Source organism: Microcaecilia unicolor, chromosome 3 (assembly GCF_901765095.1).
Source record: "Microcaecilia unicolor chromosome 3, aMicUni1.1, whole genome shotgun sequence".
Taxonomy (NCBI): domain Eukaryota; kingdom Metazoa; phylum Chordata; class Amphibia; order Gymnophiona; family Siphonopidae; genus Microcaecilia; species Microcaecilia unicolor.
The window spans coordinates 852,314-879,500 of record NC_044033.1 but is presented as its reverse complement, the minus strand read 5'-3'; the positions used below and the strand labels follow the sequence as shown (position 1 = coordinate 879,500).

The following is a 27,187-nucleotide window of genomic DNA, read 5'->3' as shown; positions in this document are numbered from 1 at the left end:
GATACACTCCCCACTTAAACGATCTAAGATTCTGCAAACATTGAATAGATATAAAGCGCAAATAGCCTTTTTGCAGGAAACATATCTAAACTCATTGGAACATAATAAGTTGTGTAAATGGTGGGTCAACGAAGTGATAGATAATCCAGCCCTAAATAAAAAAGCAGGAGTAGCCATACTGATCCGCAAAGGATTACAATATGTATTAAACCGTAAAATTGTAGACCTACAAGGGCGATATATAATTCAACATATCACATTACAAGGTAAACCTCTTTTGTTGGTTAATGTATATGCACCAAATCAATATGACAAAGCATTTTACCAGAACCTTGTTAGGCAAGTGCAAAGTTTTGGTCAACTCCCAATAATCATAGGGGGGGGGGGATTTTAACATGGTGTTTGACCCATTGATGGATAGCACGGGCCCCACACGGGTAAGACCAGTGAATTATAGTAAAGGAGTGCCATGGATCTGCTCGAGCCTGGACTTGGTAGACTCCTGGAGATTGCTACATCCAGGAGAACGAGACTTTACGCATCTCTCCAGGGCCCATGGGACGCAGTCCCGTATCGATTACATACTTACATCACAGAATAGTGCTACATACCTGGTAGAGGCAGTGATAGGTCCCACACAAGTGTCAGATCATGCTTTGATTTGGGTTACAATAGAGTGGGGGGACACACCAAAGAAACCGTTTAGGTGGAGATTCCTGAGAAAGCTCTACTATGATGTACAATTCCATTCCTTTATGAAGGATAAATGGAAAGATTATATAGAGCTAAATAGGGACAGCTTTCAATCAGACCCCATACTTTTTTGGGAAGCGGCCAAGGCAGTATTGAGGGGTCATATCATCTCATACTCTGCCCATAGAAAGAAAGCAAGGGAGGCTGAAATGCTTAGGCTGGAAACAAGGGTACGCAAGCTGAGGCAAATTTATGGGCAAACTCATTCCACTGTTCATAAAAAAGCATATCTGATGGCACAAATTGAATTAAATCATCTAGTGCACACCCGCACACAGCAATCTCAGATATATTACAAATACCAGTTGTACAAACACGCCAACAAGCAGGGGAAGTTATTGGCGAGACTGGCACATCAAGTGGGAGGCAGACGATGGATATCACATATACAGGATACACAGGGAGTGAGTCATCATAAGAATACTGAGATTGGAAAAGTATTTGAAACCTTTTATGCTCAATTGTACGCACCACCTACAGAGGAGGGGCTAGAGGCAAAGACATACTTAGAGGGACAAAAACTGCCAAAGCTTACGAGGAGTCAGCAAGAAGTCCTGGAGGAGGAAATCACGGAAGATGAAGTTAGTTGGAATATAAGAGCTAGCGCCCTGTATAAATCGCCAGGAGTAGATGGGTTCACAGCAGAGTGGTATAACATTTTGGTGGAAGATATTACTCCCTGTGTGACTAGGGTGCTTAACTCGCATGTCCTTAGAGGAGAGTTGCCGACCTCACTGAGACTGGCACAAATAATTGTGCTATTGAAACCCGGGAAAGACCCCAGCAGGGCAGAATCTTACAGGCCCATTTCCCTGATATCGTTTGAAGCTAAGCTGTTGGCCAAGATACTGGCCAACAGACTGGCCAGATTCCTTCCACACTTGATATTAGACCCACAGGTGGGATTTGTCAGGGAAAGATCAGTGGTAAAAAATCTAAGAAAAATACTACTGGCGTTGGAACAGGTCAAATACATGAAAACCTCTTCACTCCTTATTAGCTTTGATGCACATAAAGCATTTGACAGAGTGAGATGGGACTTTCTGTTTGGGGTCTTAGAGGAGTATGGTATTGGAGGATTTTTTAGGGAAGCCATACAGACTTTATACAAGAACCCAATGGCAGAGATATCCGTAAATGGAGTGACCTCTTGTCAATTTCCAATTTGCAGAGGCACTAGACAAGGATGCCCTCTTTCGCCACTCCTGTTTGTACTGGCGTTAGACCCTTTAATTCGGGATATTATGAATTTAGAGGAGATACAAGGAGTAAATATAGGGACCGAACAATTTAAAATTTCAGCATTTGCGGACGATCTTTTAGTCATTCTTCGGACCCCAAAAGACTCATTGGCAGCACTTTTGGAAATCTTTAGGGAATATGGGGATTACTCAAGATTTTGCTTAAACTTAGATAAATCTGAGGCCCAGGCATTATGGATGTCTGAGGAGGAATGGGTGAACTTAAATTGCCCCTTTAAGAGAACGAATTGTTCGTTTAAATACCTTGGCATACAGCTGCCGGGAGATCCGGCCAAATTATATTCACTAAACATAGCTCAATTGTTAGAACATACGAAACAGATGTTGGAGAGGTGGACAAATTTACCATTGTCATTATCAGGGAGGATCTCGTTGTATAATATGATCCTGTTTCCAAGGTGGTTGTATTGTTTTCAGACCTTACCACTTTATCTAACTAAAAGAGATTGGAAAAAACTGATGGGCCTCCTTTCCAAATTCTTTTGGAATAAGAGACACCCACAGATCAAATGGCAAAACCTATTGGACCCATGGAGTCAAGGAGGATTTGGGGTGTTAAGATTTGGGCAGGATTTGGAAGTTCAATGAACATCATAGTAGACTATTACCTATAATAGGGAATGGTGAATTTTTACCGGGCATAGACGGTCCAAGATTTAGACGATGGCAGCAAAAAGGGCTTATCCTCCTCCAGGACATTGTGGAGTCAGATGGTTGTGTCAAAAAATTGGAATCGTTAGGTTTGGGGGAGCTTCAGTGGATAGACAAATTTGCATATCGGCAGATATCACACTATATTGAAAGTCTACCACGCCAACCTCTCGCTATTGATGTACTTACCATGATAGAAAAATTGTTTGAAGTACCCTCAGAGGAACCTATAACCATTTCCTTAATACAGAGACGACTTATGCATAGTACATCACATAGAATGCAAACACACTTACAGGAGAAGTGGACAGAAGACTGCACAAAGAGTTCTGAGTAGTATGAGGCATATCCCGCAGAGAATAAATAATGCAGAGTTAAGAGAGTGCCAAGGCAGAGTATTGTTCCGGGCTTATACCTCCACATATAGACTGTATCATATCGGAGGAATAGACTCCCCACAATGTGGTAAGTGTGGAGGACCACAATGCACATACTTTCACGCCATGTGGGACTGCCCCAATATACAACAATTCTGGGTGGGGATATATAGGTTTATGACACAAATATTGCACCGACCTATCACAATGAGCCCAGAAAATGTGTTACTAGGAAAGGAGACAGTAGAAGGTACTAGTGATGCCCATCATGATCTTTTACTGTATAGAGCGTTTTTAATAGGGAAAAAATGCATTTTAACAAATTGGGTCTGTCAAGAGGCGCCTTCATATTGGCAATGGCGTAACAGACTACATGCGTTGTTATTAATGGAGCTGCGAGAAGTTCAATGGAACTTTAAGAAACAAAAAAAGTTCTATCTAATATGGAAAGCTTACATACAAGTTTTGGCCCCAAAGGCACGCAGCACTGTTCTCAATCAATTAGGAGGTTTATGAAGGGAAACAGAATGCCATCAGCAATAAGCAAGTAACAGTCACTCTCAGCATATGAACACCTGGCCTTGAGGGGAAGAGGGGAGGGGGGGAAGCGGGAGATAAGAGGGGAAAGGGGAGTGGGGGGTATTAGGAGAAGGGAGAAAAAATGTAATTGCCAATAACAATTGTATTTGATATGGAAGACAATTGCGACTCTGCGCATTATAGGATATGTTTAAAGGAAGGGTCTGGAATATTACACTTAAGCGGTTGCTAACCATTATCACGACAAGAGGGTTAGCCTAGATTTGGATGGTAGATGTAATGCGATGTATTCCTCTCTGTAATGGAATGTGGGTGTTTGTAAAGGAGGCGGGCGGGGAGAATGAACAAATGTTGTAATTCAGAGTTGTATTTTCCAAAAATATTTAATAAAAATGTTTTCAATTAAAAATGATAAATATTTAAAACTTGAAATAAGATCTAACACATTAACTTGAAATCACAATGGAGCTTTAAGGGGAGCCAACAGAGGCTCTCTCAAGCAGATGTCACATTATCCCTGGAACCCAGACCCAAAAGAAGGCGTGTTGCCATATTTTGAAATTAGCTGTAATCTTTGCAGCTGTCTCCTAGGAAGTCCCACATCAGAAAATTATAGTAATCCAGCCTCAATTAAATCAAAACATGAATTACTATAATTAAATCATTCATCCATCCAACAATACGTATCTGCACAAAGGATGAACAGACTACTGATGAAATTGGAGCAGATGATGCAAAATTTAGAATTACTCCCAAGACTTAACCTCCAGAACTATTTAAAACATTATTAATTTCAACATAAAGTTAAGATCTTCAACATAATCCCTCAGTCTAACATGGCTTCTCAGCTGATCTCCAAATTAAAGAACAAATTATTGTCAGGTCAATATAATTTCTGGCAAAAAAAAAAACTCTGTCATCTAAGCTATGTCATATCTATATAAATTGATAGTGGTGTGTGATGAGAAGCCTTTACATAGAGGAGAAAAAGGCGCAAAGATTTTGATAGGCTGTAAACAAAAATTTTAAAAACAACTGACACCTCAGAAGTGAACAACAAGATTTCAATTACTTCAGTACCAACATGGCCTTTTTGTGAAAAGTTTGGAGACCCCAGTCCTAAACCTTCTTCAACATCACTTATGAAAATGTTCAAACAGAACTGGATCCTGGATTGAGTTTTTGCATATGTATTAATTTTTTTTTTTTTGGGGGGGGGGGGGGGGGGGGGGGGGGACTGATTACTATGAGGCCAGCTTTTAGCCAACGATAGTATTGGATCAAGTATTTAAACAGCTATACTGCTGATCTGAGGCTTTTGTCTTTCAAAAACAATATATTAATGTTATATGCCCCTCAACACCTTCAAATAGGTTTGGAGTGGATTACAATTCAAGATAGAACTGGGAGCTCACAATATTACCAATGAATAAACAAAATAAAAACATAACATCAGTAATTAGAAAGCACATATTTTCTGAATAAATTTGTCTTTACAAATTTGTGAAAAGGTAAATAACGTGATTGAGAGGGAATTCAAAATTTGAGAAGCTTGATAAAAAAATAAAAGCCGTAAAATATTTCTTTGAACATTGACCCCTATAAGAGGGGACAGATTAATTTAGATCATTACGGGTATCATACTTAGAAAACAAAACATTTAACATAGAATACATAAAACAAGGAACCACTCTCTGCAGTATCTTATAGACAAGACAGTAGAGCTTAAAAAGGACCCTAGCCTCCATTGGTAACCAGTGGAGTTCTCATAGCATGGGGAAACTATCAAATCTGCCTAAGCCACAGATAAAATGGATTACAGCATTCTGGATTATTCTACGTTTTCTCAGCATATATTTTGAACAACCAAGGTATATAATATTACAATTATCAGTTTTGAAAGAATCAACGCTTGTACTAACAATTGGAAAGATTCCAGAGAAAAGTATTTCAGAATAGGTCTTAGATTATGTCAGGCTTCTTCCCTGGAAGCACTGGGTTTGTGAGCCCTTGGACCATTACCGTGGAGTGGCAGGCAAGGTCACCTTCAAAGCAAAGACGAGGCAAGGCTGGACTGGAACCCCGGACTGGAGTTCTGCACTGGAATACACAGGACTGGAATGCACCGGACGGGTGCGCACTGGACTGGAACCCACTGGACTGGTACACAATGGAGTGGAGCCCACTGGACTGGAACACACGGGACCGGAACACACTGGACCTAGGCTTCACCTACGCTTAGCTACCGTTCCCTGAGGGTTGAGCCCTCAGGTTCGGGCAGCCGGCAGGGCTTACAGGAAAACCGGAACTGGAACTAGCAAGCAGGAACAACAGGAATCAGGATACAGAAGTGCCCCCAGGCACCTAGGCGAAAGCAAGGCAGACAGGCAGGGAATGTCCGGGTTCCGGCAATAGTCAGGTCTGGCCACAGGCAGAGAATATCCAGGTTTAGGCAGTAGTCGGGTCAGGCAGCAGGCAGAGAGTAGTCAGATTCAGGCAATGGTCAGGTCAAGTAGCAAGACTATGGCTGGAGCTCCAGTAGCAAGGAGTACTGGCAACGGACAGGACTAGGGCTGAAGCTCCAGAAGCACACACGGAAAAACCAGAAAGCTAAACACAAAAAAATAGTAAAGCTGTACACAAGCTAACAAGCAAAGCTATGCCCAAGCTAACTAGTCACAAGCTACAAAACTCACACTAAGCGAAACACAGGAGAACTAGTAATGCTGTACACAAGCCAACAAGAAAAGCTATGCCCAAGCTACTAGTAACAAGCTAGAAACTCACACTGAACTGGACAAGGTAGCAGTGCACACAGCACTCTAACATACCAGGGACCTTAGACATGCAAAGGCTGCAGTGATTAATAAAGCCCTTCAACACCTGAGGAGCAGCTGCAGCCATCAGTAGGAACCTAGGGAGGCTGTCCAGGCACAAACAAGAGAGACAAGTCCAGCAGCCTGAAAGAACCGGACTCAGCTAAAGTCTGGAACGGGTAGGAACAGCAAGACAAACTATGGCAACCACTGGCTCTGGCCACCAGCAGGTGAGAGGAGCACAAACCAAGGAGCAGGCAGAGTGCACACAGAACATAGAGAAACTTAGCATACCTAGGTGCAGCACAGAGGAGCAAACAGAGTCAGGCTGGAGACAGAGGTAGAGCTAACTCAGGCAGCACCCCCAGGTGCAGTAGAGTGGAGTAATTAGAGCCATGCTGGAAGCAGCCAGCACACAGAAGGAAAACTACTCCAGAAAGGATAGGCAGAAGCCAGCTTAGAAGCTGACCCCCAGAAATAAGGTAAGTCTGAGGGTGGTCACGGCCACAGACGAGACAGATTACTCATCATCCAGAAACATTTTTTTTACAAGACAACTAATCTGAGAATCCCAAGACATGTTATGTTCTAACAATACTGCTAATATAGGTAAAAGTGGGATGTTTTGACTACGGAAATACAAATCCCGGAGACAAATAACTTAAGAAACTTCTTTATTGATGAAGAGACTCGACACAACTGTTGTGTTTCAGCCTACCGGCCTGCATCAGGAGTCTGCCCCAATGGCGTGACATATATGAATCTTAAATGCCAAAAGCGCAATTTGGTCCGTGTCCCGAACCTTTTTTTACGTTTTTATGCTACGCTTCTAGCGACCCGCTATGAGCAAGTTCACCACGAAAGGTCTTTTTCAAGACCATTTCTGATAGAGCCAAAGTTTGCTTGGTTTGGGACACAGACCAAATTGCGCTTTTGGCATTTAAGATTCATATACGTCACGCCATTAGGGCAGACTCCTGATGCAGGCCGGTAGGCCGAAACACAACAGTTGTGTCGAGTCTCTTCATCAATAAATAAGTTTCTTAAGATATTTGTCTCTGGGATTTATATTTCCGTGGTCAAAACATCCCACTTTTACCTATATTAGTGTTTTCCCGTGGGGCGTTCAAGTTCTCCGCATGATCGCAGATTTCCCTAACAATACTGCTAGAAATGAAATAAAAGTGGGAGGGCGACCAAGGATTCCAAAGACTGAAAGGATATATAATAATAAAGATGTTTATTGAGGTATAAAGACTTGGTCGCCCTCCCACTTTTATTTCATTTCTTGTTGTTGTCCGTGGGGCGTCTAGAGTTCTCCACCTTCTGGCGGATATTTTTTCTCCTAACAATACTGCTAACATTTTTAAAGATTTTTCCAATTTATAGGTTGAACCATTGAATGACAAAAAAAAAGAGAAGGCTTCAATGCGATATCTTGGTTGTCAATCAAAAGAAACTTAGTTTTCATACCTTCCATTACACTCATCACTTTCTCACTTTGTACAACTAAGAGTGCCTCGTGTACTATCAAAATCCACTTCAGGCACAGGCAGCTCCTTGTGCCTCTGGGCAAGTCACTTAACCCTCCATTGCCCCAGGTACAAATAAGTACCTTTATACAACATGTAAGCCGCACTGAGCCTGCCATGAGTGGGAAAGTGCGGGGTACAAATGTAACAAAAAAAAAAAAAAAGGTCCCTAACATAGTAACATAGTAGATGATGGCAGAAAAAGACCTGCACGGTCCACCCAGTCTGCCCAACAAGATAAACTCACATGTGCCATTTTTTGTGTATACCTTACCTTGATTTGTACCTGTCTTTTTCAGGGCACAGACCGTATAAGTCTGCCCAGCACTATCCCCGCCTCCCAACCACCAGCCCCGCCTCCCACCACCGGTTCTGGCACAGACCGTATAAGTCTGCCCAGTACTATCCCCGCCTCCCACCACCGGCTCTGGCACAGACCGTATAAGTCTGCCCAGCACTATCCCCGCCTCCAAACCACCAGCCCCGCCTCCCAACCACCAGCTAAGTCCCTGGTACAGTAATGCCAACAAAGCCCATTCACTTTGAATAGGCTTTGTCGGCATTGCCACACAGGAACCGCTAGAGCGGCTTGATAAAGGAGGCCCTTAGTTTGTGAGCAGTTAGCAAATCTTCTCGGGGGAAGCAGCTGCAGGTTCTTCAAGCTGGGAGGTTACTTTCTCCTCCTGTGTTACACTGCTTAATACAGTGACTTCTAATGGTTCAGATGCCCTCTGTTTCTAGGAGGATGAGCTGTAGGTAGCAGGATGGAAGGTACCATTTATTTTCTCATTCCCCAGTTTGTGGAAGAAAAGTGACTGTCAAGTTCTTGCATCAAAACTCAAGTTGCAACAACTAAAAGAGAAAGCCTTAAGAGCTCCAGTAAACAAATCTTGCAAAAAGCAAACACTTTCCAGACCTATATATAAAAAAACTGTCACAGTCATGAAAATAGAAACTGAAATGCAAGATATCAGCGATGCACATTTCCCAAAGCTGTATTTTGTTACAATTAATAAAAAGTTGGGGAAAAAAACTACTTTTTTTCTGCCCTCATTGTATGGTCTTTGCTTCGGTTCGTACTTAAATCTCCATTACCCAGCATACTGTGGCCTCAAATATAAGACCACTCATGCATCCACCTTTCCCTATATTAACGCACATTTGTGGAATGGATTACCTAAATCTGTAAAAACTACTCATGATCATCCGACTTTCAGAAAATCTCTCAAGACAAATTTATTTGGAAAAGCTTATGCCAAAGTCCCTCCTTGTATCCATAACTCCTGAACTGTAGCTATCATAACGACTTATTGAATCCTATTGCCCTTCTCCTTCTCCTCTGTAATTACTCTCTAACCTCTTCAACTTCAATGTACGTCATTGTTTATTGCCTGTTTGATATATATTTTTTTTTTGTTACATTTGTACCCTGCGCTTTCCCACTCATGGCAGGCTCAATGCGGCTTACATGGGGCAATGGAGGGTTAAGTGACTTGCCCAGAGTCACAAGGAGCTGCCTGTGCCTGAAGTGGGAATTGAACTCAGTTCCTCAGGACCAAAGTCCACCACCCTAACCACTAGGCCACTCCTCCACTGTTGCTACTATTTGAGATTCTACATGGAATGTTGCTATTCCACTAGCAACATTCCATGTAGAAGTCGGCCCTTGCAGATCACCAATGTGGCCGCGCTGACTTCTGCTTCTGTGAGTCTGACGTCCTGCACGTACGTGCAGGACGTCAGACTCACAGAAACAGAAGCCTGCGCAGCCTTCTACATGGAATGTTGCTAGTGGAATAGCAACATTCCATGTAGAATCTCCAACATTCCATGTAGAATCTCCAATAGTAGCAACATTCCATGTAGAATCTCCAATAGTATCTATTTTATTTTTGTTACATTTGTACCCTGCGCTTTCCCACTCATGGCAGGCTCAATGCGGCTTACATGGGGCAATGGAGGGTTAAGTGACTTGCCCAGAGTCACAAGGAGCTGCCTGTGCCTGAAGTGGGAATCCAACTCAGTTCCCCAGGACCAAAGTCCACCACCTTATAAGTACATAAGTAGTGCCATACTGGGAAAGACCAAAGGTCCATCTAGCCCAGCATCCTGTCACCGACAGTGGCCAATCCAGGTCAAGGGCACCTGGCACGCTCCCCAAACGTAAAAACATTCCAGACAAGTTATACCTAAAAATGCGGAATTTTTCCAAGTCCATTTAATAGCGGTCTATGGACTTGTCCTTTAGGAATCTATCTAACCCCTTTTTAAACTCCGTCAAGCTAACCGCCCGTACCACGTTCTCCGGCAACGAATTCCAGAGTCTAATTACACGTTGGGTGAAGAAAAATTTTCTCCGATTCGTTTTAAATTTACCACACTGTAGCTTCAACTCATGCCCTCTAGTCCTAGTATTTTTGGATAGCGTGAACAGTCGCTTCACATCCACCCGATCCATTCCACTCATTATTTTATACACTTCTATCATATCTCCCTTCAGCCGTCTCTTCTCCAAGCTGAAAAGCCCTAGCCTTCTCAGCCTCTCTTCATAGGAAAGTCGTCCCATCCCCACTATCATTTTCGTCGCCCTTCGCTGTACCTTTTCCAATTCTACTATATCTTTTTTGAGATACGGAGACCAGTACTGAACACAATACTCCAGGTGCGGTCGCACCATGGAGCGATACAACGGCATTATAACATCCGCACACCTGGACTCCATACCCTTCCTAATAACACCCAACATTCTATTCGCTTTCCTAGCCGCAGCAGCACACTGAGCAGAAGGTTTCAGCGTATCATCGACGACGACACCCAGATCCCTTTCTTGATCCGTAACTCCTAACGCGGAACCTTGCAAGACGTAGCTATAATTCGGGTTCCTCTTACCCACATGCATCACTTTGCACTTGTCAACATTGAACTTCATCTGCCACTTGCACGCCCATTCTCCCAGTCTCGCAAGGTCCTCCTGTAATCGTTCACATTCCTCCTGCGACTTGACGACCCTGAATAATTTTGTGTCATCGGCGAATTTAATTACCTCACTAGTTATTCCCATCTCTAGGTCATTTATAAATACATTAAAAAGCAACGGACCCAGCACAGACCCCTGCGGGACCCCACTAACTACCCTCCTCACTAGGCCACTCCTCCCATGTATGTCTTTCAGACTGATGTAAGCCACATTGAGCCTGCCCATGGGTGGGAAAATGTGGGATATAAATGCTATAATAAATAAAATAAAAAAACATGCCATTCGAAACAAAAGTCATACCATCACTCTTTGGTACAATACAACAGGTAACCCAGGCACTACAAAGTATGATCAAACCCCAGCCCTTCACCCCACGAATTAGGAGCTCTAGGTAGGTTTAACTGGCTGAGATCAAAAATCATCAAAGGAATAATCAAAGTTACTCATCCCCAGATGGTAAACGGCTCCCAAAGTTTGAAGAAATGTTTTACTTGGTTGTGTGTCGCAAGGTAGTAAATTTAGACGTACGGAAGACATATTAACAGAAGTTGTTGGCACATGGGTAGTTTGCTTCCAGGCTGCCGTCAAGGCTATATTCAGCCCACCATAAGGATTGTGAAAGCCAATTTGAAGAACTTGCCAGGCAACCCTGAAGGTTTAATGTTCAGCAATCTACACCCCATCGAGACTGGCAAGGAGAGGCCGAGAATCTCTGTGATCAAATCAAACACTATTGTCCAGTAATTCTGTGCCACTGAGCAGGACCACCAAATATGAAGAAAAGTACCCCGTTCCTCACACCAACATAAATCAGAGGAAGAAAGGTAAATGGTAGGAAAGGAGTCTGGGGTACAATACCACAGGTACAGCATTTTATACCCATCACGTTACTAGCCACAGACACTTTTAACAACCTTTTAAAGATTTTCTCCCATTCCCCTGAAGTATAGCCTCCCCACAAAGCAGTCTCCCAGAGATGAACAGATTTAATAGGGGGTGTCTTCTGTTGAATGAGAGCTCTGTCAAACCGGGAGACACATCCTCTGCCACCATTTCCATTCAAAGCACACGCCAATAGCATCTCAGCCTCTCGGAGTTCTGGAAGAGCTTCCTTGCATATAAAATCTGAGATTTGGTGAAAATTAAACTGATCTCTCTGGGTCAGGACAAATTCTTCTTCCAACTCTGCAAATGGAAGAAGTGCCACCTCTTCCATTCAGTGGCCCAACTGTGACAACCCCCGAGCCGCCCAGCCCTGGTTCCTAGGGTCACTGCAACCCAGCACAAACCCCTCGGCTACTTCTATAGGGGTAACCCAAAAGTATACCCTCCCAAAGAAAAATAGAAAAAAAAAACACTTCCTATTTCGCACCCAGGTTCCCATAGTAAAGGCCATGTATGGATTCACCCTCCCCATCGAATATCTGGCAAGGGGAGCCAAGGAATGTACAATAATGGCATATCCCCTACTGCACATTGTTCCATACCCACCCAGCTCTTCCTTGTGTCCTGCTGCCACGCCACAAGATATTTTAAACGGACTGCTATGTAATATTGTTGAAAACTGGGAAATACCATCCTTCCCTGTCCTTTAAGATGAAAAAGAGTCGATCTCCCCACTCATGGGGGTTTACACTTCCACATATATTGGAACAATCGTCAATGGAAAGTCAAAAAAGCATTTAGCTGGCAAGGCAATCTGAAGAGCTACAAACAAAGCAATTTGGGTAGTACCATCATCTTAATAAAGTGGACTCTACCCAACCAGAAAATATGCTCATGTTCCCATTTCTCCAGCCCAGCCCAGAGGGATCGCAATAGAGATGGATAATTAGCCGCATAGAGAGCCCTCCGGGTTTTGACAAGGTGAATCCCCAAATACTTAAGGGTCTTGGAAGCCCAGTGGAAAAGCTAATTAGACTGTATCCACAAGACATCCATAGGCCGCAGAGAAACATTCAGAATTTAAGATTTAACTACATTGATTTTAAACCCTGAGACCAGACCATATTCCTCCAGAGCCTCCACCACATCCAGGAGGGAGTGTCATGGGTTCCCCAAAGTTAGGAGCACAGGATATTATTCATGATGCCTCCACATGGATGTCCAACCGTTTCCAAATCATAGTGGTCTCCATTTCTCTAAATTTTAGATTTAATTTCCAAACAAGAGGGTTTGTTGCCCTCACAATATTTACTTTTAGTTTTTCCTATCCAATTACTGACTTCTTGAGGAAGTTGCATTTGTCTGACCTTTGAATAAAGCTTTGCAGCCTGTACTTCTAATACAAAAGCACACCAACTGGTGAGCACCCCCTGAGGCAAACCCAGTATTTCGCCCTTTCTTGAAAATCACTCAGTAATTGCATGGCTGCACCACCATCCCCGGTCCTCCACATATTGGCCTCCTTACCTCTTCAGAGCTCTCTGTACCACCATCCTTCCCACTGACACCGTTCTTGGTGCTGCTTTTAGCACATTTGGGGGGTTCCTGCCAAGAGAGATTACATAAGTCTCTGCTCTTCATAAGCCTTACTTCTGTATATACCAAAACACTTTCTAAGGAACAAACTTAACATTTAGTTGCCTGTATTATTTCTAACTAGTAAAACAGGCCCGTTTCTGACACAAATGAAACGGGCGCTAGCAAGGTTTTCCTCGGAGTGTGTATGTTTGAGAGAGAGAGTGTGTGTGTGTGTGTGAGTGAGAGACAGAGTGTGTGTGTTTGTGTCAGAGTGTATGTGAGAGACAGAGAGTGAGTGAGTGTTTGTGTGTGGGGGGGAGGTTCCGAGTTCCATGACCCCCTCCTTCCCTCCCTCTCTCTCCTCCGAGTTCCAGGCCCCCCTTCCATCTGAGGTGCAGGCCCCCCTCCCTCCCTCTCTTCTCCCCTCCTCCTCCCCAGAGTGTTCCATGCCCCCCTTTCCTCGGAGTGTGTATGTTTGAGAGAGAGAGTGTGTGGGTGAGAGATGGAGTGTGTATGTGAGAGAGAATGAGTGAGAGACAGACAGACAAAGTGTGTGTGTGTGTGTCAGAGAGAGAGAGAGAGTGTGTGTGTGTTTGTGTCAGAGAGAGAGAGAGGGTGTGAGAGACACAGTGTATGTGTGTGTGTGTGAGAGAGTGTGTGTGTGAGAGAGAGTATATGTGAGCGTGAGTGAGTGTGTGTGTGTGTGTGTGGGGCTCCGAGTTCCATGACCCCCCCTCCCTCCCTCTCCTCCGAGTTCCATGACCCCCCCCCTCCCTCCCTCTCCTCCGAGTTCCAGGCCCCCTCCCTCCCTCCGAGTTCTTGGCCCCCCCTTCCCTCCGAGTTCCATGCCCCCCTCCCTCTCCTCCCCAGAGTGTTCCATGCCCCCCATTCCTCGGAGTGTGTATGTTTGAGAGAGAGAGTGTGTGGGTGAGAGATGGAGTGTGTATGTGAGAGAGAATGAGTGAGAGACAGACAGACAAAGTGTGTGTGTGTCAGAGAGAGAGAGTGTGTGTGAGAGAGTCTGTGTGTGAGAGAGAGTGTATGTGAGAGACTGTGTGTGTGTGAGAGAGAGAGAGAGAGAAAAAATGAAGCCTTCAAGCCGTGAAGCATTCGTGCGCTCTGTAAGGCTCCATCTCCTCAACTGACGACACGTAGTTCCAGAACGTTGCAGGAATGCTTCAAGGCTTCACTTTCTCGGCTTCAGAATGTTGGAGGTGCGTTTTATTATATAGGATAACAGCCCACCTGTAATAATGCCCAACACACATACACATCAGCACCAAAAAACCTTGTAAATTTCATCTTAAAGCCACATTTAGATTCCACCCCATCATTCACAGTAACTGGCATTGCTCACCTCCCTTCCCACAATGACCAGATCTCTCTTACCTCTTCTCACAGCTATGGCACTAAGCCACTGCAGGGTCTTGATCATGTAGATGCTCAAGGTCCTGCACTGAAGCAGTAAGAGAGATCTGGTCATCATGGGGGAATAAGCAGTGTGAGGAGGGAATGGGATAGGATCAGACTATGAGAAAGTGGGGGATAAGTAATGTCAGGAAGTGAAGAAGGAATGGGATAAGATCAGGTATAAGAAAGTGGGAAGTCTGATAAATTCTGTTTTGGAGGGATTGTAATTTGAGTTGAGACTGAGGACAACCTAAGTATGATAGATTTTAGTAGTCAATCCTAAAAAGAATGAAAAAGTGAAAGGAACTATGGTCAAAATACCGTCTAGCTGCACGGACTTGGCGTAGGTTATAGAAGCCAGTTTTACGTAGGTGGGAGATCTTTGGGACAAAGGAGAGCTAGGAATCAAGAATGATTCCCAAATAACTAAAGAGCCCAAGGCTTGAATAGTGGTACCAAAAAGAATGAGGGGGATCTTAGGGGTGGGAAGACTGCCAGTGAACCAGCTATAGTTTTGTCTTTATTAATGATCAGTCTATGATCAAGCAGCTATTGTGATATTAGAGACAGACAATTCTTAAGGGGTGCAATAGATAGGGACTAAGGATTTGTGAGGTAAATCAGAAGTATGTCATCAGCATAAAAATGCAAAGAAAGGAGTGGAGGAGTGGCCTAGTGGTTAGGGTGGTGGACTTTGGTCCTGGGGAACTAAGGAACTGAGTTTGATTCCCGGCACAGGCAGCTCCTTGTGACTATGGGCAAGTCACTTAACTCTCCATTGCCCGCCGCATTGAGCCTGCCATGAGTGGGAAAGTGCAGGGTACAAATGTAACAAAAAATAAAAAAAATTAAAAAAAAATACCAGTGTACTAGATAACAGTGGCCAACGGGCTAAGAAAGACGACGAGGGGATAAAATGGAACCCCGGGGAACCTCACAATCTAAATAATGGGGTTGAGATGTTGAGGATAGAGTGGTGACCCTAAATAAGCAATCAGTTAAGAAGAGGAAAACCAGGAAAAGATAGATCCTGTCAAACCCAAAGAGGTAAGGTGAGCTAAAAGAAGGGAGTGATTAACAAGGTGAAATGCAGCAGACAGGTCAAGAGAAACAGTGAGCACAATATTATGTCTATCCAGGTGAGAGTGAATTTCACTAAGCAGAGTTGTAATTATTGTTTCAGAACTGAAGACGAGAGATTTCACAAAAGAAAGAGGAGGCTTGTTGGTAAACTGTCTTCTCAAGTATTTTAGAAATAAAGCATAAATTAGAAATAGGATGGAAGTGAGCCAGAACCTGAGGATCCAAAGACGGTTTCTTAAGGACAGAAGAAACACATTTACATGAGAGAGACTCGATCAGATGAAAGAGTATTATTGATAAGGAGGATTATTATAGGTAATAAATTGAGCTCAGGGGTTTTGAGCCATGTGGAGGGAAAAGGATCAAGGGGTCCATTTACCAGACTGCGGTAAAAGGGGGCCTGCATTAGCGTCAGTGTATGCTGAGGTCCTCGTTTACCACAGTGGGTAAAAAGCTGTGTTATTTGCTGGAAAATAAATGGACATGTGGTAAGTTAACCACTTGCCGTGCAGCCATTTCAAGGGGAGCACTTACCACCGCCTACTGAGAGGTAGCGGCAAGGACTACCACGCTAACCCCGCAGTAACCAGGCAGAGTGCAGTGCTGCCCAATTACCACCGGCTAAGCATCTGAAATGGCATGCACTGGGGGTGGGAAGTACTGCAGAGCTCCTGCGATAGCCCCGCAATAGTTCCAGATTACCAAGTGGCAAGTCTTTTGCTGTGCACCAACCCTTTTAGTAAAAGGGCCCAGAAGTCAGCAGTAAGTGCTTTTCATACTAGAGATGGTTTTGGAAAGTGAGACCAGAATTTGTGGTCCAAAAGAGGACGAGCCAACAAGTTGAGGGAGGTTATTGTGAGGGACAGGGGGTAATGCTGGTGAGCCAGAGGACCTAAGATCAACAGATGCAGACAGTCTACTACAGGTAGGAGATGGTAAAGAGTTCAAGAGATTCAAACTTTTTGCTGCAAAAACACTGGGACATTATTTCCGCCTGAAGGATTAAACCATTACTAGAATTAGGATCAGGAGATGTTAATGAATGAAAGGAGGAGTAGAGTTCTTTAGATGGATTAAGAGCAGTCTTAAGACGCGCAGAAAAGTAATGGGCATTTGCATCTCGGAGATGATTTGTAGTTTCTAAGAGTGAGTTTAAAGGCCTTTTAAGTCAGACTCAGTTTTACATTTTTTTCCAAAACTGCTCAACTTTGCATAATTGAACCAGGATTTTTTTCTGATGAGAAGATGCAAGATTAACCTGTTTTAGAGGGAAAGGGAAATGGGACTTGATATACCACCTTTCTGAGGTATTTTGCAACTACATTCAAAGCGGTTTACATATACTCAGGTACTTATTTTGTACCTGGGGCAATGGAGGGTTAAGTGACTTGCCCACAGAGGGGCTAGAGAGTGAAGAATTGGAGGACAGTAAGGCGGGGGGGGGGGGGACTGGACGATAACAGACAGGTAAGGTGATGGGGGTTCAGGGTTTGAATTATGACAATTGGAGGGTGGTAGTGCCAGGTAATGAGGGTGGAGGTCAGTGTGTGAATTATGAGAATTGGAGGATGGAAGGGGTGGGGGGGGGCCTGGAGAATAAGAGACCGGTAGGGGGGGGGCAGCCAATGAGGGTGGAGGCCAGCGTGAGAATGAGAATGATGGAAGGGGTGGGGGGACTGGAGGATAAGAGATGGGTAGGGTTCATGTAATGAGGATGGGGGGGGGGGGGTCAGATTCTGAATTATGAGTTGAATGGTGGTGGGAGGCTGGAAGATAAAAGACTAGTGGGGGGTCAGGGCATGAATTATAAGAATTGGAGGAATAACAGAGGGATAGGGTTCAGGTCATGAAGGTGGGAGTTCAAGGAGAATAAGAGACAGGGTGAGGGGGAATGGTGTGAATTATGGTAGGGGTGGGGTTCTGGAGGATAAGAGATGGGTAGGGGTCAGGTAATGAGGGTGGTGGGGTGGTTAGGGTGTGAATTATGGTAGGAGTGGGGGGGGGTCTGGATAAGATATTGGATAGGGTCAGTTAATAAGAGGTGGTGGGGGGTTTGGGTGTGAATTATGGTAGAGGTAGGGATCTGGAGGCTTAGTGACATAATGAGGAGAGGGTGGAGTTGGAGTGTGAATTATGGGGGGACAGGGGGTGGAGAATAAGAGACAGGTCGGGTCTGGTATTAAGGTGGTTAGGGTTTGAATTATGGTAGAGGTGGGGATCGGGAGGATTTGTGACAGGTAATGAGGGGAGGGTGGAGGCTGGGTGTGAATTATGGTAGGAGTGGGGGGGTTCTGGAGGATAAGAGATGGGTAGGGGTCAGTTAATAAGAGGTGGGGGGTTTGGGTGTGAATTATGGTGGGGGAGGTGGAAGGCCTGGAGGATAAGAGATGGGTAGGGGTTAGGGTGTGAATTATGGTAGTGGTGGGGGTTCTGGAGGATAAGAGATGGGTAGGGGTCAGTTAATGAGGGAGGGGGGGTTAGGGTGTGAATTATGGTGGGGGAGGTGGAAGGCCTGGAGGATAAGAGATGGGTAGGGGTCAGTTAATGAGGGAGGGGGGGTTAGGGTGTGAATTATGGTGGGGGAGGTGGAAGGCCTGGAGGATAAGAGATGGGTAGGGGTCAGTTAATGAGGGAGGGGGGGGTAGGGGGTGAATTATGGTGGGGGAGGTGGAAGGCCTGGAGGATAAGAGATGGGTAGGGGTCAGTTAATGAGGGAGGGGGGGTTAGGGTGTGAATTATGGTGGGGGAGGTGGAAGGCCTGGAGGATAAGAGATGGGTAGGGGTCAGTTAATGAGGGAGGGGGGGTTAGGGTGTGAATTATGGTGGGGGAGGTGGAAGGCCTGGAGGATAAGAGATGGGTAGGGGTCAGTTAATGAGGGAGGGGGGGGTTAGGGTGTGAATTATGGTGGGGGAGGTGGAAGGCCTGGAGGATAAGAGATGGGTAGGGGTCAGTTAATGAGGGAGGGGGGGGTAGGGTGTGAATTATGGTGGGGGAGGTGGAAGGCCTGGAGGATAAGAGATGGGTAGGGGTCAGTTAATGAGGGAGGGGGGGTTAGGGTGTGAATTATGGTGGGGGAGGTGGAAGGCCTGGAGGATAAGAGATGGGTAGGGGGTCAGTTAATGAGGGAGGGGGGGTTAGGGTGTGAATTATGGTGGGGGAGGTGGAAGGCCTGGAGGATAAGAGATGGGTAGGGGTCAGTTAATGAGGGAGGGGGGGTTAGGGTGTGAATTATGGTGGGGGAGGTGGAAGGCCTGGAGGATAAGAGATGGGTAGGGTCAGTTAATGAGGGAGGGGGGGTTAGGGTGTGAATTATGGTGGGGGAGGTGGAAGGCCTGGAGGATAAGAGATGGGTAGGGGTCAGTTAATGAGAGGTGGTGGGGGGTTTGGGTGTGAATTATGGTGGGGGAGGTGGAAGGCCTGGAGGATAAGAGATGGGTAGGGGTCAGTTAATGAGGGAGGGGGGGTTAGGGTGTGAATTATGGTGGGGGAGGTGGAAGGCCTGGAGGATAAGAGATGGGTAGGGGTCAGTTAATGAGGGAGGGGGGGTTAGGGTGTGAATTATGGTGGGGGAGGTGGAAGGCCTGGAGGATAAGAGATGGGTAGGGTCAGTTAATGGGGGTGGGGACCAGGCCGGGGTCAGCGGTCCCGGTGAGGCTTCTCGCCTGTCTCCCACGTACCTTGTCTTTCTTGCTTTTATTCGGCATCTTCCCGGCCGGCCGTCCGCCTCCCACCCGCCCCCTCCGCTCTTCCCCAGTCTCTCTCCCTCTATTTGGCCCGGCTGCTCCCGAGCGCGTACTCCTTGCGTGCGCGTCCCCTGAACGCCATCTACGCTTTCGGGGAGTCTGCGCCCGGCTACGTAGGTTCTTCTTGCCTCCATTTGAAGCGTACGCGCTCACGGACAGATTCGTTCGCTGTGAAGTGCGCGCACGCGATGCACCGTTTAGGTCTCGCTCAAAAACGTGCGCGCTGCGGAGGATCGCGTTTTCCCCAAGGAGGTTAGATTGAGCACAGGAGATGGTACGAGTCTATCTAACCCATTACATGGGTTGAAGTCAGTAGGCGAAGTCATTGGATCACCCAAAGGGAGGGAGGGAGGGAGGGACTACCTAGTCCCCTAGGCTATGCCTGGTCCATGTGTCAAAAGCTGTTCCAGTTGGATGAGACAAGTTTTTATTTCAAATCATTTCATTTGTTTGAAAACTTCCCATATCTACTACTACTTATTTCTATAGCGCCACAAGGCATACGCAGCACTGTACACCATACACAAAAGACAGTCCCTGCTCAAAGAGCTTACAATCTAGATAAGACAGGTAAACAGAACAATTAAGGGTAAGGGAATACAGAGGTGAGGATAAAAAAACAGCACTTACAAACTCTGTATTTTGTGCTCATTTTTCTACACTGTGTTATGCAATACAGATGGCCAACTTTCAGTGAGGATATCCTGTTTCCTGATGGGTTCATCTTAACTGTTGTAATCTGCCTTGGGAAGCCTGATCAAAAGAGTGGAAATAAAATTAAACTCAGAGAAACCTGACAGCAGATAAGGGCAAAATGGCCCATCCAGTCGGCCCTTCCACGGTAACCACTAACTCCTTTTCTTAAAGGATCCCAGGTGCCTGTCCCATGCTTCCTTAAGTTCTGACACAGACCTCGTCTCCCCGACTTCCACCGTGAGGCCATTCCACGCATCCACCACCCTTTCCATGAAAGAGTATTTTTTTAGATTCTTCCTAAGCCTATTTCATCTTAACTTCATTCTATACCCTCTCATTCCAGAGTGTTCCTTCATTTGAGAAAGACTCACCTCCTGTACATTAATGCCACTAAGGTGTTTAAATGTCTCTATCATTCATATCTCCTCTCTCCCACCTCTCTTCCAGCGTATACATGTTGAGGTTTATGAGCTTGTCACTATATGTTTTATGACCGAGACAACTTACCAATTTGGTAGCCACTCTCTGGACCGACTCCACCCTTTTTATATCTTTCTGTAGGTGTGGTCTCCAGAATGGCACGCAGTACTCTAAGTGGAGCCTCACCAGAGACTTATACAAGAGCATTATCACCTTTTTTCTTCTGCTGGTCATCCCTCTCCTTATGCACCCGAGCATCCTTCTGGCTTTGACTGTCGCCTTTTCTATCTGCTTGGCCACCTTATGGTAATCAGCAGTGCCGTAGCGAGGGCAGATGACACCCGGGGCAGGTCGCCGCTGTGCACCCCCTCCCCGGGTGCAGCACGGCGCACCCTCCCCCCTCTGGAGCACACCCTCCCCCCTCCGGAGCACACCCTCCCCCCCGGAGCGCGTACTTACATGGGAAAGCGGCAAGGGACGGGCGGGAGGGCCGAACCGCCTCGAGTGCATGTCGCTGGGTGCTGTGTCGGCTCCGCTGGTTCCCTGCTCTCTCTGCCCCGGCTCAGGAAGTAACCTGTTCGGGGCAGGGGAGCAGGGAACCAGCGGAGCCGACACCCCCCCCAGCGGCGTACAACCAGGGCGGACCGCCCCCCCCCCTTCCTACGCCGCTGGTAATCAGACACAATCACTCACAAGTTCCATTCTGCTTTTGTGCACAGGAGCACTTCATCCCCTATATTGTATTGTGCCCTTGGATTCTTGTAACCCAAGTGCATGACCCTGCATTTCTTAGCATTACATCTTAGTTACTAATTTTTGTATCATTCTTAAAGCTTTGCTAGATCTTTCTTCATGCCATCCACTTCCTCCGGTGTGTCCACCCTATTACAGAGTTTGGTATCATCCACAGAAAGACAAACCTTACCAGATAGCTCTTCCACAATACCACTCACAAAAATGTTTAAAAGAGCTGGCCCTAGGACCGATCCCTGCAGTACACCACTGATAACATCCCTTTCCTTGGAGCAACCTCCACATACCACTACCCTCTGCCTCCTCCCATGTAACCATTTTTTAACCCAGTCAGGGCCAGATGCACTAAAGTTGAGCCAGCAACATGGGTTTTAAACTGGTTCTAGACAGTTTAACGAGCAAGTAGTAAACCGTGACATGCACAAAAGGGTTCTCTGAGCCATTTTCCTGTCACGGTAGCAGCTAACGAAAATGGAATGCAGATGAGCAAATTAATATTATAATGTGTCTAAATCGTATTACAATGAGATGCACTACCGTTTTCCGATCCCCTCACTGTGGGAAACCTAACGGGAGGTCTGCACCTCTCGGGACTGCTGTGAGGGAATCGGAAGAAAAAAAAAAAGAAAGATCCCCAAGTGCTCGTCAAGGACATCCTTCTAAAGTGCCTAACATGGACATCCTTCACTCAAAACAAAAAAAGGACGTCCCTGACGAGCACTTGGATATTTTCCCTCCAGATTTTTTTGTGATGGGTGTCCTCAGTGCCACAGGCAGCCTTTCCAAACTGTTGTTCTCTGTCTCTGCTGATCAGATGCCTCGGAGCCTGCCACAGGTGGTCGTGGTGCTTGGACTGTTAAATCTGGAGGCACCCCGAAATGACCACCGCTGGAGAGAATCAGGATGTGTGGGGACGTTCAAATCAAGCCAACCAAATTGTTTGGGTAGCTTGCCAGGTGCCCTTGACCTGGATTGACCGCTGTCGAGGACAGGATGCTGGGCTCAATGGACCTTTGGTCTTTTCCCAGTATGGCATTACTTATGTACTTATGTAAAAAAACTATTTGGATGTCCGTTTCAATTATGCCCTTCCTCCAGGTCTCTCTCAGCCAATCACAGCGCGTTTAGCTGACACCGTTACAGGTGGGCAACTTTTATATTTCTCCGTGGACAGTGTGATGATCTAGCCACACAGTTGAAGTGACGTCAGGGTGACGTTACCCACCCGGGCTTCCAATAGCACAGAAAACTCTTAAGAGCTCTCTGCACATGTGCAAGTATTCCCTCCCGTACCATAGTATAAATAGTGTACACGCCCCCCTATCAAATCAGTTTTATTTTGTCCGCGGTATAGTTACAACCCACTGCGCTTCTTAGGTTCTAGTCATAACTTTATTTGTTTTCTTTAGTCAGTATTCTTATTCTCATTATTTTGAACAGATGTCACAGAAACTGGATTTTAAAAACTTATTTTTGTTTGAAAAAGATGTCAGTCACAGACCTGCACAATCAATGTCTCCGCTGTCTTGGACAGCAGCATGCACTGGCAGATTGTGCTGACTGTCAAAAGATGTCTGACAAATCTTTGCAGATTCGGCTATTAAAATTAAAGGATCTCTCATGGTCTACCTCTGCCTCTGACATTTCTGCTTCGACAAAAAAAGAAGACAAAAACTAAGTACATAATCAAGCCGGTACAGATATCAGCTGTTTCTCTCTCTGATGTCCCGGCAGATTCTGTATTCCACCCTGCTATGCCCGGGGGGGGGGGGGGGGTATTCCCGACAGTCAAAATTGGATGCTTCTGTGAGCTCCAATAGTACTGCAGGGACACAGCAGAGTAATCGGCAAGAAAGACAAGCACTGTCAGCTGATTCCATCACTGCTCCACTTCGTCAGTTAGAGTCAGCGATGTCGACTCAAAGTAATCTCTCAACACCAAGCCGGCATCAGCTGAGTAACAGCTTGATACCGTCGGCTTCCTCTGCTTCTCGAAGAAGAAAAGTCACTGTTCTTCAGTCTCTAGAAGCAGTGCATCTGTTTCACATAATAAGAGATGGCATAAGAGTCATCATAAGAGTACTCAATGCCGTGGATGCCGAACTTCTCGTAGCAGTTACTCAAGATCGAGACGCTCAACTTTGGTTACTGCAGCACCTTTGAATACTAGCTCTACTTTCTTCAAACAGTTCCTGTGCCTTCAGTTTCAGCTCAGAATTCAGATTTTGTTTCCAATTAATGTCTCAGTTCTTGAAACAGCATGTCAGCTGCACTAGTTACTTCAATGTCTCTTAATGAGGGACAATCCTCTACTAATCAGCAGACTTCTCTCAGATCCCATTGCACCACTCCTTCATCTAGAAAGAGAAAGTGGTCAATCTCACTTTCCACTTCTCCACTAGTGGAATCACAATCCAGACAAGATGCTAGATCATACTCCAGAGCCTCTTCTCCTGACTCACCTAGTTCCATGGGGAAAAGGTCTTGCTTTACAGATTTACATGCTGATCTTCCTCACAAGGAATCAGGGGCGTAGCCAGACACCCAATTTTGGATGGGCCTGGGCCCAAGATGGGTGGGCAGAAAAACCCCACCCAGTCCCACAGGTGATTTGGTCTCTCCTCTCGCCTGCATGCCATTTGGTCTCTCAAACATCCTCCTCTCCCGCATACCTTTTAAATAGCAGATTTTCACCAGCAGCGAGAAGCAATTAATACACACTGCTCATGTTGGCCCCCACAGCCTTCCCACTGAAGCAACTTCCTGTTTCCGCATAGGTGGGAATACATCGGAGGGAAGGCGGTGGGGCTGGTGCGAGAAATATGTATCAGTCGCTAGGAGGGACAGTTGTTGGGAGTTTTCAGCTAGTGGGGCTTGGCAATCCCTGCCAACCACATCATAGATGTACTGCTACTGGGTGGGCCTGAGCCCAAAGTGGGTGGGCACAGGCCCACCCTTGGCTACACCACTGCAAGCAATCTACAAAGGAGGTTTGTGCATATCCTCAATTCCTGATTAGAATGGCCAAGGCACTTAAGTTACCACATACCTCTCACTTGGCGTCTGCAGAGCCGGAGAAGAGGTCAGTTTTAAAATATCTCTCTAATGACAAGGAAACAGCAGTTCTCCCAATTGACAACGTATTGCAAGAACATCATAAGCAAATTTGGTCTAACCCATTTACTGTTCGAGCTACAAATCGACAGATAATAAATATAGAGTCCAATCTCTTTTAGGTCATGGTCTCCACCAACTCCCACATCAGTCTGTGGTAGTGAAATCAGCCATGAGAAAGCATAAGACAGGGAAAGAGAGCACGTCTTACCCATCAAATAAAAATTTAAAGTGTATGGATCTTCTGGGAAATAAAGCCTATCAGAATACAATTCTGCAGGCTAGGATAGCAGTTAATTCCTTCCAATATGTTCAATACTTATACACTGTGATGGACAAGATTGCTAACTACTACTACTTATAATTTCTATAGCGCTACAAGGCATTCGCAGCGCTGTACACCATAAACAAAAAAGACAGTCCCTGCTCAAAGAGCTTACAATCTAGATAAGACAGGTAAACAGACAGAACAATAAGGTAAGGGAATAAAGAGGTGAGGATAAAAGGACAGGGCAAGTGAGTAGTGGTTAGGAGTCAAAAGCAGTGGTAAAGAGGTGGGCTTTAAGTTTGGACTTGAAAACGTCCAAAGATGGGGCTAGACGTTGTAAGGAGGTTGGAGGGTCTAAGCAGGTCAGGAGGAGGTATGGGGCCAGACTACATTCCCCACAAGGCCCTGAGAGAAGGGATCGGGGGGGGGGGGGGGGGTAGGTCCCAAAACCCGGTATGGCCCCACGTGGAAGGGAGGAGGAAAAGGACTTGGAAGAGCAGCTGCTATGGCAGACGAGGGCCAGAAGGGGGAGCAGGGATGACAAAGCTCAATTCCCTTGGGTTAGAAATCAGTACAAGTGAGGGGGAGGGGGAGGAGGTCTCCAACCCACAGCCTAGCAGAGAAGCAGAGTTAATGGAGTGCTTGGAGGAAGCAAAGTCTGGAGAGACCAACACACCAGGTTTGGAGGAGCCGGTTGACATGGACTGTAATTGTACTTTGGGGCAGAGTTGCAGGGACTGAAGGCAGTGGGGTGGTCACAGGAGTCAATTAGCTGTGTTGTGGGCGGTGTACTGCCATTCTGCAACCACCTAAGTGGAAAGACTTTTAAAACTGAAACCCAGGCTGTTGAACTGGGGAGAACTTGGATTTAAAGGGAAGTTTTTTCTTGTTGCTTTGTTTTGGAAACTGAATGGGACTTTAACCCCCTTGAACTGAGATTTGTAGAGGAGGGAAAATAAACTGTTTGGAACTAAAAGCTGTGTTGTCTGGAAGGACTTTGTTTGGGGACTGCTGAAGGGAACCTACCACCCCCTGAAGGTTTGCTACCGGGATACAGTTATTACAACGTACTGGCTCGGGTAGTCTATTCCAGGCGTGAGGTGCAGCAAGATAAAAGGAACAGAGTCTGGAATTAGCAGTAGAGGAGAAGGGGACAGATAAGAGAGATTTATCTACAGAACGGAGTACCCAAGGGGGGGGGGGCGTAGGGAGAGACAAGAGTGGAGAGGTATTGGGGAGCAGCAGAGTGAATGCACTTATAGGTCAATAAGAGAAGTTTGAATTGAAGGCAGAAACAGATAGGGAGCCAGTGAAGTGACTTAAGGAGAGGGCTAATGTGAGTATAGCGACTTTGACAGAAAATGAGTCATGCAGCAGAGTTTTGGACTGATTGAAGAGGAGAGAGATGGCTAAGAGGGAGGCCGGTGAGAAGCAGGTTACAATAATCAAGACGAGAGGTGATAAGAGTGTGGATAAGGGTTCTGGTAGAGTGCTCAGAGATGAAGGGACGGATTTTGCTGATGTTATAGAGAAATAAACGACAGGTTTTTGCAATCTGTTGAATGTGAGCAGAGAAGGAGAGAGAGGAATCAAAGATGACCCCAAGGTTACAAGCTGATGAGACAGGGAGAATGATAGTGCTATCTACAGAAATAGAGAAAGGGGGGAGAGGAGAGGTAGGTTTTGCGGGAAAGATGAGAAGTTCGGTTTTGGCCATGTTAAGGTTCAGATGATGTTGAGACATCCAGGCAGCGATATCAGATAGACAGGCTGAAACATTGGTCTGGATGTTGGTTGAGATTTCGGGGGTAGAGAGGTAGATTTGGGAGTCATCAGCATAGAGATGGTATTGAAAGCCATGGGGTGATATCAGAGAGCCAAGGGAAGAAGTGTAGATGGAGAACAGGAGATGACCGAGAACAGAACCCTGAGGCACACCGATTGGTAGAGGGATAGAAGTGGAAGAGGATCCACCAGAGTGTACACTAAAGGTGTGAAGCAAGAGGTAGGAGGAGAACCAGGAAAGAACAGAGCCCTGGAATCCAAATGAAGACAGCATATCAAGGAGTACGTTGCTAAATTACAAGACATGTCAGATCCAACCTCTCTTGCTTCTCTGCCGTGTATAATGCAGGACCTAGAACTTTGTTCCCAATGTATGATTCGTGCAGCATTTGACAATTATGAGACAGCAGTGCAAGGTTCAGCAATTGCCATCTCCACTAGACGCATGGCTTGGCTACGTTCTTCAGCTCTAGCTGATGATTTTTATAGGAAAAAGTAGCATACCTCCCTTGCGTCGGAGATAGCCTGTTTGGTCCCAAGGTG

At 45.8% G+C, this 27,187-nt stretch overlaps 1 protein-coding gene across 1 annotated transcript in view; it reads right to left on the bottom strand.

The window, feature by feature from the left end:
• Positions 1–19,734, bottom strand: part of PPP2R5D (protein phosphatase 2 regulatory subunit B'delta) — a 235,173-nt gene extending 215,439 nt beyond the window's left edge. The window contains 2 exon segments of the mRNA XM_030195682.1: positions 13,321–13,398; positions 19,543–19,734. Of these exon segments, the coding sequence (XP_030051542.1) occupies positions 13,321–13,398; positions 19,543–19,569 (105 nt within the window). The 5' untranslated portion in view covers positions 19,570–19,734.
• Between the last annotated feature and the right edge of the window lie 7,453 nt (positions 19,735–27,187).